At 38.2% G+C, this 11,512-nt stretch overlaps 1 protein-coding gene across 3 annotated transcripts in view; it reads right to left on the bottom strand.

The window, feature by feature from the left end:
• Positions 1 to 11,512, bottom strand: part of LOC106869320 (EVI5-like protein) — a 301,815-nt gene that overhangs the window by 149,706 nt on the left and 140,597 nt on the right. The window contains exon 1 of one of the 3 annotated variants that reach the window (XM_014915020.2): positions 6,717 to 6,873. The exons of the other annotated variants lie outside the window; for them this stretch is intronic. Coding sequence (XP_014770506.1) covers positions 6,717 to 6,754 — 38 coding nt within the window. The 5' untranslated portion in view covers positions 6,755 to 6,873. Of the gene's footprint in view, positions 1 to 6,716; positions 6,874 to 11,512 lie in introns of those variants that run through there. 3 annotated transcript variants of the gene reach the window in all.

Genomic DNA, 11,512 nt, shown 5'->3' with positions numbered 1-11,512 from the left:
GCGGGTGGCACATAAAAGACACCATTTCGAGCGTGGCCGTTTTTGTGCGGGTGACACGTAAAAGCACCCACTACACTCTCTGAGTGGTTGGCGTTAGGAAGGGCATCCAGCTATAGAAACTCTGCCAAATTAGATTGGAGCCTGGTGTTGCCATCCGGTTTCACCAGTCCTCAGTCAAATCGTCCAACCCATGCTAGCATGGAAAGCAGACGTTAAACGATGATGATGATGATGATGATGATGATATATATATATATATATATATATAAATAAATATCTGCCTTTTATAGATAAGATATACAAAATTATTCAATATCGGTCAGTGAAGTAATACTGAACATATGTTATCACCATACCAATACTGATTACATGATGTTCATAGTTGATTGAATCCTTATTAATAGAGCTATATTGGAGTTATACTATTGTGTTAGGAAGGCAGATGCTAAACAGGATATTGTTTCAAAAGCAGATTCTCAAAATTGATTTATTTATAGATTTCATTCACTTCCTCATTCCTCCCGCCACCAGAAGTATAAACATGACAGCATGAGTTAAATGTCACAAGTGTATGAAAAAACACGAAACAAAAATAAAAACCAACCCATATATATATCATCATCATCATCATCGTTTAACGTCAGCTTTCCATGCTGGCATGGGTTGGATGATTTGACTGAGGACTGGCAAGCCAGATGGTTGCACCAGGATCCAATCTGATTTGGCAGAGTTTCTACAGCTGGATGCCCTTCCTAACGCCAACCACTCCGAGAGTGTAGTGGGTGCTTTTACGTGCCACTGGCACGAGGGCCAGCCACACGGTACTGGTAACGGCACTGGCACACATTCTCTTTTCTATTCATCTTCCTATGTGACACCTCATCTTTTCATCTCTGCAGCAAGACAGCTGGTACCTGTTCCTCTATCATACTTTAGCCTCTCACCACCTGGCATAATGTCACCTCTTTCTCTACTACAACTCTCTTTAATTGAGGGGTGTGTTTGTTCTTGTCTCCCTCCACCCTCCACCCATTACTTGGTGACTTCACTAGTGCCAGTGTCATGAAAAAAGCACTCTGGACACTCACATTCTGTAAAGTGGTTGATATCAGAGCTCAACACTAGACCCCCTGGGTTGTTGGATCCTGTTAGCTGTTGGACAGGTTGGATCAGTACAACTCATGCCAGCATGGAAGAAGGATGTTAAATGATGATGATGATATGCTGCTTGAGGCTCTGAATTCAACTTTGCTACTACACTTTTTTTGTATATGAGGGGGTGCTGAAAAGTTCCTGGCTTTGGGTAAAAGAAAATACAAGATCAGTTAATTCTGATTTTATCCAACATATTCCCCTTTCAGATTCACACACATACTGCAGTCATCTTTCAGTTTTCTAAGCCCTGAGAAAAGAACTTGGAAGATTGAGCCTCCAACCAGGCCTTTCGCAATACCCTTAAAGCCAGGTACTTCTCAGTACACCCATCCTTGTATATTTATTACCGAGAAACTCATTGTTTTTGACTGATCAGCATAAACTGTTAACTAGTATCTTTCTAATGGCAGAATAACTTTTCCAATGTGTGTTGTGTGTGTATAAATGAAAGAAACTGCAAATATGGAAGCAAAATTTAGAACCTCATTAAGACAAAAGTTTAACAAGAAAGAAATCAGATGTGTATTACCATTTGAAAAGTGACTAGGCTCAACATGCAGAAAATGCAGGAATTCCAGAGCGTACTTAATGTAAACTATGGATGCATAAGAGGTGTAGTAGGATCACAGGCAGACTGACAGGTGTACATAGCAGATGTACAAGAGTAATCAGCAGTGAGAATATTAGCAAAATGATTTTTGTCAAATGGTCAGAAGGTCCCTTCAGAGCCTTTGATAGCTTATGTTACCTAAGTGACCTAGTTAGCAGTGGCTGGAAATGCAACTTCAGAAGATGGGGTGAACTATTCATATAATTTAAACGGGTGTTAATTCATATACATTCACTAGCATCAATCTATTTCATGTATACATGCACAATGCACATTACTGTATCCACTGAACACCAAACCCCGGAAACAGCTGTAAAGGATTACCTGCATTCTTCACTCTACTACTTGTGAGGCTTGTGTAGTAACTCCCAGGATTTTTACCTACCTATCCAAGATAAACTTCTGCGAAGCTCTATGTAGATTCTCCTCTCTTTTGCCTATGATGCTAGCATATGAATTTTTTGGATAGGTAAATATCTATTAAGAATTACTCTGAAATTTTGCTCTCCTGATTTTCTAGCTTTCTACTTTAATTTATATAATTTTTATACTTACTTCTGTATAACTATTTTATTAATAATTTGTTGCTATTGCCAGTCAGTCTTTTATTTTATAATATTTGCATTAGGTTGACCGATATATTGCCTACAGCCGACTCTTACTTGCCCAGACTGTATATCCATTCATTCAATGTTGGATTTTAGGTAGCTGGTATGGTCTGAGCACAAATTGTCTTGTCCAGTAAGGTGACAGTTAGCAATGGGTAGAACAATGAATATGCATGTAGGAGTTAACCAGGGCTCAATTCACAGACTCCTCTGATTTATCATAGCCTTCCAGGTTATAACAGAGGAGTTTAAGACTGGTTATCCTTGGGATCTCTTCTATACTGATGACCTTGTTCTTATAGATAAATCTATAGTAGAATAGTAGAATTAGAAGAGAAATTCCAGGTGTGGGAGTATAACCTGGGATTAAGGGGTCTTAGAGTTAACTTACCAAAGACCTAGCAAGCAGGAAAGCAGACAAACTACTCATTCCTCCAGGAAAATGGCCCTGCTTGATATGAAGAAAAGGTGTAGATAGAAATTCCATATGGTAAACCCAGTGCAAGCTACAGACACACAAGAGGTGGAGTCACAGGGAGGTTAAGACAAAACGTAGTCTTTATGTGTGGCAGATGCACAGGAACAATAAGCACTAAGAATACACAGGAAATAGATTTTCTCAAAGACTCTTGAAAATCCTTAGAGGTAGTAGATAATTTCTGATATTTAGGTAACTTAATTAGTAGTAGAGGATAATGCTTTCAAAATGCAGTCACTAGAATAAGAACTGGCTGAACAAGTTCAGAAAGCTATTACCTCAGTTGATAACAAAAGGCCTCTCTCTCTCTCTCTCTTAGAGTGAAGATAACTTGTATGATGGTTGTGTATGAACAGCAATGTAGCACCCAAATAGCAGTTACACCCAAAATACAAATACTGTACATCCCAAGATTATTTTAATGACCATTTTGCTATGTTCATATCAGTAAGTGAGCCTTTAGGACTGTGTTCAACCAATCATCCAGCTTTTTGTCACCAACTTTGTGGGAGATCAATCATCAAGTTGACCTATGTCTTCCTAGGTTTCCGTCTTCCACATGTTTCATCAACTTGCAGCTCTTGGCATTTCTTTATACAACTGATATCCAATATACATATCACATGCTCACACCAGCACAACCTTCCTCTACATACAATTCCTCTTATATCCAACTTTTGTCTTAGCTCCTTTGTGTTCTATTGTTCATATACACAAGCATTGCACATCCAGCAAGGCACACTTGCTTCATTTCTTACAAGCCGTGCAATTCTCCAGCAGTCAAGGCCTACATTTTGCTACCATGCAACATTACACTTGATCCACAAGCATCACACAACCTGCACCTCACTTTTATCAACCTGCTTTTATTCTGCTACTCTGCTTTGGTACATCCACCCCCACTGCAAATTAGACACTTAGGTAACAAAAGCTATCATTGGCTTCTAGTAAGCCTTCCGAACATATGAAGGAATTTATTTTGCATGTCTTCTGAATGCTAACTACTTCTATGCATCTGTCACATATAATATCTACTGTCTGTCAGCCTGCTTGTGAACCCGTTATACCTCTTGTGCTTCCATAATTTATACTTGGTAAATACACAGGATTTGTAACCTGTTCCTTCTTTGGGTAGTGAGCATAGCCATTCTATGAGTAGTGGGACTCTCTCTTTTTCCACACTTATTAAAAATGTAGTCTCTGTTAGATTTACTTTGGGGTCTTTCAATTCAAGCGTTCCTTCTTTGTCTGGGATTCCTTCTCAAAATCTACAAATTCCAATATAAGATCCAGGTCACCAACATACAAGAGTTCCCATAGTCAACCAGCCTTAAACCCCTTTGTTAAGGTTTGGATGACAATAACAAACCAGAAGGAGCTGAGAACAAAGCCCTAATGGATCCTTATTTTACCACTGAACTTGGTTGATTCATCTTTCTGACAGCATCTCTGTATATGACTTGCAATATAGCTTTCACAAGACACCAGTTTCATTTGTGATCACCAGATGACATATAGAGAAATGGAACCTTGTTAAAGGTGTTCTCCAAAATAAGAACTTCTTCTGCACTTGTCTCACTTGGAAGATAGCATTGGTACTACCTCTTTCTGGCACAATGCTGAACTGTATCTCATTTACGCTAATTTTGTTCCTAATCAATTGTCCAATAACTCTTGTGTGCATGTATAATCATCATCATCGTTTAACATGTTTTCATTTTCATAGAAATATATATGCATGTATAATACCACAAACACATGTATATTTATATGCATGCACACACATTCATACACACATGTAGCCAAAAGTCATAAAGTCTGATTGCATATTGCGAACTTTGGGCTTTAGCTGTTGCACCAACTGCATTTTTATACTTTGTGACTTTCAGACCACTCTGTGTATGTATGTATGCATATATAAATACACATATATATATACACACACACATTTGTAAATATACACAAACACAATATTTGTTTCTGAGTAGTCATAGTCATCTTCCACACATATACATACCACCTATATAACCATCTGCAGACACAGCCACATATATAAATAGACAATCAAATGTATATATATATATATATATATATATATATATACACACAGACACACACACATACACTGAAGATATATATAGATAAAACATTTTATTAGTTACATATGTGCACCCACATAAATACCTTCATTCCTACCATATACTTCAATCAACAAAGACTGCCTATGTCAGTAAAACTGAGTCATCCCCACATGTTGGGGTGGTTACTCCTACTTCTAGCATACCATGCTGGCATCTGTACATTTGCAATACTATACACACACACACACCACTACAACCACCACAGCCTGTAGTAATGTAACCACCACCACCACCACCACTACCACCACAAACAACATTACACAATCTTGTGTTGCTATCCACAAACAACTATACTACTACTACTACTACTACTACTAATACTACTACCACCACTATAATTGCAACTACACCTTCACTATCATTATCACTGTCATACTATCATCATTAGCATCACCATCAACATTAGCAACATATATACACAAGTAATGCTACCAGCACCATTAACATACTATCAATACTACCACCATCAATATCATAACAGCGTTGCTATCATCATAGAGAACATCATTTGTACTATCATCACCACCACTGCCGCTGCCACCACCACCACCACCACCACCACCACCACATATGGTGTACATTGAGCCAATGAAGGAGTCCCCTATTTGGTTGTCTTGATCAGCAACAAGTAGCAGCTAAATCTCCTTCAAATCATACTTTACTATTTTAAAAGTGATCATATTGGAATAATGCAGGCCTATATAAGATGTATCCGAAAAAAGGCAAAAAGGAAAAACAGACAAGATGGTCATGGCTGGCTTAGGAATAAACAGTAACAATGCTATTAGCACTATTACACATCACTGACACAGTATTACCACTACAACCATTCACCATCAACATAAGCATACCATAAGCACTGCCACCATTCAACAACCACCAATACAACTTTACCATTAAGACCACCCAAGATACACATTAACAACCACCACCACCACCACCACCAAAACAACAATAACAACGACAACAACAACAGTGCCTGCTCTCATGATGCTGGAAATAGCAACCAAATTTCCCTTGAATTACACCCTATCATATTGATTAGATTGGATACATAAGATATGGTTCTGGGTTCTTTGTACACAGAAAAAAAAAAGTGGGATGGCCATGGGTGGAATATCTTCAATCATAGGTCTACTTGGTCAGAGTTGAATTAGAACTAAACAACAACAGCCAACTTACCCAACCTGTTAGAAATATCAGCTAAATCACACTCTAATAAAACCCTAAATGCTTTAAAAAAAAGAGTATAGACATGTTAGATAGTGCAGCATAGTCTCAGATATGTATAAAAAGATATGATGATTATAGTTGGAATGCTTTTGACTATAGGTCTGCTCCATCAGGCCTGACCCAGGGCTAAATATCAGCAACGATGAACATAAACTTCATCAAACACAACCACAATGGTGATAACTTTCAGCTGGAGTACATAAGTAAGTTGTTGTTTAGCCCAGTTTAGCCTAAAACAACCCTGTTCATACTGGGGGAACACCCCCTTTTTTAAGGATACGTGGAACTTAATTACCCAATGTGTTCTTTTCTTATTTAAAACAGTAGGATGTGTGAGTTGAAGAACCACATCAGAGAGCCAGGCTCCCTTGTGTAATAATGATTTGTACTATGCAATAAGTAGCTGGGATGGAGCAAGGATAGCAGTGGGTGAAGTAACGAGATGAATGAAGGTTATTAACTGAATGGAATCAATTTCCTGTAGTACTTGCCCTGTTCCAAATAATGAACTTGTATTAGACTCCGCCATCAGAAATGGTAAAATCCTGACATTAGAACTGTCATAGATTAAGAATGAAAGTCTGGCTTTATGAAAGCAGCATCAAAACTTAACTATTCATCATACCAACAGCTTCTTAATACTGCATGCTGCCTGTTGGGATACTGTTGTAAGCTGTGTGTGTGTGTGTGTGTGTGTGTGTGTGTGTGTGTGTGTGTGTGTGTGTGTGTGTGTGTGTGTGTGTGTGTGTGTGTGTGTGTGTGTGTGTGTGTGTGTGTGTGTGAGTGCTGTGTGTGTGTGTCTGTGTTTACAATGCAAACCATACACATATACACACACTGCTGGGGTAGTAACACCCACTAGCTAGCTAACTGGTGGATTATCAGTCAACACAGACTGATTCAAGTGGTGGTGGTAGTGGTGGTTGTTTTGGCAGTGTGGGTGGTGGTAGTGCTGGTGGTGAAAGTAGTAGTAGTAACAGTAGCAAAAAAAGATAGTGGTAATAACACTTGTGCTAATGCTATGGTGGTGGGGATGGCAGTAGTAATAGTAGTAGTGGTGGTGGTGATGATAGTGAGAGTAGTGGCAGTTGTAACAGTCATAATTGTGGTGTCAGTAGTGGTGGTGGTGGTGGTGGTGGTGTCACCATAGTGTAGTAGTGTTTGGTTAACCTCAGGTACCCCCTGACTGAACAGTCCTGTGATCACTGTGTCCCTCCTTGTTTAAAACAGTATGACTTCACTACTGTTTTCTAGCATATCAAGTAATTGTTGATACCACTGCGATTGCTGTTGTGATGATTTTAGCATTAATAATAATCGTCATCGTGATGATGCTGAACGAGTAGGTATAGAAACATAACAAGCTAGCTTCACAGTATTTTGTTTGGTGCAGTAATCTTCAGCTTTTAAATCTCACCAGTTAACTCAATATATACCAGTGATCTATTGATATTCTTCATTTTTTTTTTTTGTCCTAGTGACTCATTTTTATTGATGAAAGTGAGATTTTCCTATCTATGCACTGCTCTGTCTATTATTGAAGGCAATCATTGTTAGATGGTTCCTGATGTACAGAATGTCAGGCTGGTGATAAGTATAATTGGATCTCAGAACATAAAGATCTGAAATATATATACCACAAAATATCTTGTTTGACACTAGTAACAATTCTGCTAATTGACCACACTGGACTGATACTTCATCACCTCCCAAAGGCATGGCTGTGTGGTTAAAAAACTTGCTTCCCAATCATGTGGCCTGAAGTTCAGTTCTACTGTGCAGCATCTTGGACAGGTGTCTTCTACAATAGCCCTGGGGTTGACCAAAGCCTTGTGATTGGATTTGTAGAGAGAACCTGAAAGAAGCTCATTGTGTGTGTATATACACATGCATTTACTTACATATACATATATACATGTAAGTACATATGTACACGTTCATCTTGTCTTGACTTCATATGGTTGTTGTAAATACTAATTTTTGTTACGGGTACTGTGAAAGTGAATTTCAATGAGTGATTTGCAAGAAGATATGGCAGAGGTTATAAATAAGGCCATATGATAAGGCTGCATGCTTTGCTGGTAGGTTCACTTTCGGCTTTTAACTTCCAGTTGAGTTACTTATAGAGTTTGAAGCAGTTTGACAGCAATCCATGAGTTCTATTTTCCTTTTTTCCTATCAATCTTGGAGGTAAGTCCTGCCAATTTTGTGGACACTTTTCTTTTACTGAAGCAACACACACACACACACACACACACACAGAGTGTTAAGCTGTTTATCAGCAAAGAATGTGTGATAGAGTAAAACTGAGGAAGAAGTGGTAAGAAGTAGTGAATTCTCATTTCAGAATGCTGGGCCACATGAAGGAGCTGACAAGGGACTATAACATGTGTCAAGCTGTGCTAGAGCAAACTTGTTCAGCTCATGGTAGCATGAAAAATGAATGTAGAATGATAATGAGGATACATGCATACATTCATATATACATAAACATCATACATAAATACATGTGCATATGCAAGACTCAAACAGAGACTTTATTTCCATAGCAAAGTTTCAAAACTCTTTAACTTCTCAGGTTCCATCCTGCAACAGGGAGTAACATTCACATCTATCTCAAGAAATGCAAATCTTTCCTATGCTAGAAGGAGCTTTTAAGGGCCAGTACCAAGCTCTGATCTCATGCCTTTAGGTAAATAAGAGATGATTGTTGCTGTTTAACCCCCAGCTGAGTCCTGATGGGGGATAGGCGATGAACAAAGGACTACTTGCCTCATCCATCCCATATTTCAATCTAAGACAAGATTGCCTAATATGTCCAATATTCCTTTAAATCTACAGGGTGTGATCTAAAAGAATTTGCTTGTTATTTCTAGCAAATGAAGTGATAATGCAAAGGCTCAGAAAATAAACCCCACTTTGGGATAGGATGCCAGTTTATCTCAGACAAAATTCTCAACAGCTAAGTGAAGAGAGCAACATAGAATAAAATGTTCAGTCCAGAAGGTTAAAAAAAGAAAAGAAAAAAAAAAGAAGAATCCTGAAATGCTTGAAGTGGATTTGAACATGCAATCAAACCATCTATACAAACATTCTATTACAGTAATCCAGTATCCACAAGTGTATTCAAAGCACAATTGAAATACTTCCAACTGGAAACTGATGTCAAACTGCAGATACATTTAAGGTACAGAAAATGATAACAACACATACACTCTAGAGCCAGACTTAGTGTTAACATTTTAATACTGGGATTATTAACAAGCTAACTTAACCATTGCTTATATATCAGTCAGTATCCAGAATGTCATTGGCTGATGTAGATTTAGTAATTTGTGTAAGTGGTGTTGATGTTAAATGTTAGCAGTAATAGTAGTTAATAAATGACAATGAGTTAAATCAGTATTTTTCATTGTTGTTGTTTTATAAAGAAAGGATACTATATTATGTAACATTACAGAAGCCAATGTGTGTGTGTGTGCGGGGGAGTGGACACTGTTTGGTTGTTTGTAATACTAAAAGTAACAGCCAAATTTGCTTTAATTATACCATATGATATTTAAAAAAGAAAAAAAACTTGATAATGTATCCTTCTCACACTCTTAAGAATATGGGATATTCACAATGAGAATGTCTCTGATCACACAGTCGGCTTGATGAAGGCTGAACTGAATCTAAATAATAGTAAAGAACGTAACAGACTTTCTTGGGTTATTAGTCCGCAACAACCAAACATAGCTTTGTTTGCAGAGAAAGTAAAGGACAACAAACAAGGAACCAGTATTATGTACTTGCTCTTATAATGGCTGTTTGTTGAATTTTCACACAGCCACACAAAGCATCAAATTTAAAGAGCAGGAAAAACAAAATTGTGTGACATTTACACACACATACATCTGACTCTGGGTCATTATTTGGTAAATGTAGTTCTGTTGTGTATGGAATATAGCCTCTCCTTTTTTGGGGGTGGGGATACATATATTGTGCCACTTGGCTTAACACCATATCCTAGCTCATAGGCATCTTTAGTAAAGTTCACTCAATTGCAAGCATTTATTGGGTTGGCAACTAAGTTCCCGCCATTTTTAAAAATTTTGGAATTTATTGCACTTTTAAATTTTGGAATCTATTTTTTTTTTCAAGAATTCTATTTTTGAATCATTTTGGAATCTATTTTGTTTTTTTTCTAGTTAATTTTAGTCAATTTTTGTTTATTTTCAAATCATTAAAATGGATTGTTAAGTTAAGAAAAACGAGCATTTTCGACACCCACTTCTTTTTGCTTTTAATCAAGGTTCTAAGGCTGCAAAAGCTGCTCATGACATTTGTGCTGTGTATGGAGAGGGTGCCATAGCTGAAAGAACTGCTCGTGATTGGTATGCCAAGTTCAAAAATGGAATTTTTGACCTCAAAGACACACCTCGTTCTGGCCGTCCAGTTGAGTTCGATGAAGAGCGATTAAAACAACTTTTGCACGAAAATTCTTGTCAAATAACAAGGGAGCTGACAGAGAAAATGGAATACTCCCACACTGCTATAGAGAAGCATCTTCACTCGATGGGAAAGGTTCAGAAGTATGGAGCATGGATTCCGCATGCTTTAAGTGACAGCAACAAAAATCAACGAGCCACAATCTCTGCTGGTTTGTTTGCTCGTCACTGCTCAACTCATGGATACAAACAATGATTTCTTTACTGAATCGTTACTGGTGACGAAAAATGGTGCCTGCACATTAATATGAAGCAGCGTAAGGAATGGCTTAGCCCCGGTAAACAAGCAACACCGCGCGTGAAACAAGATCTTCATCCACGTAAAACGATGTTGTGCATATGGTAGGACTGGGAGATTATCCATTACGAATTGCTTGAACGGAACCAAACGGTCAACGTGGAACTCTATGTACAACAGTAGAAACGAGCTGGTAGAAACGTTAGCACGCCGGGCGAAATGCTTAGTGGTATTTTGTCTGCCGCTATGTTCTGAGTTCAAATTCCGTTGAGGTCGACTTTGCCTTTCATCCTTTTGGGGTCGATTAAATAAGTACCAGTTACGCATTGGGGTCAATATAATCGACTTAATCCGTTTGTCTGTCCTTGTTTGTCCCCTCTGTGTGTAGCCCCTTGTGGGTAGTAAAGAAATAAGATGGAACGACTCAACACGGCTATTCAAGAGAAAAAACCTAATCGGCAGCATGAAGTTTTTCTGCTGCACAACAACGCCCGCCCTCATATCGCCAATATGACCAAGGAAGCCATTCAAACTCATGGTTGGGAAGTGCTACCACACC

This window comes from Octopus bimaculoides, chromosome 1 (assembly GCF_001194135.2).
Source record: "Octopus bimaculoides isolate UCB-OBI-ISO-001 chromosome 1, ASM119413v2, whole genome shotgun sequence".
NCBI lineage: Eukaryota > Metazoa > Mollusca > Cephalopoda > Octopoda > Octopodidae > Octopus > Octopus bimaculoides.
Note: the sequence above shows the minus strand (reverse complement) of the source record. Positions and strands in the feature narration are given on the sequence as shown.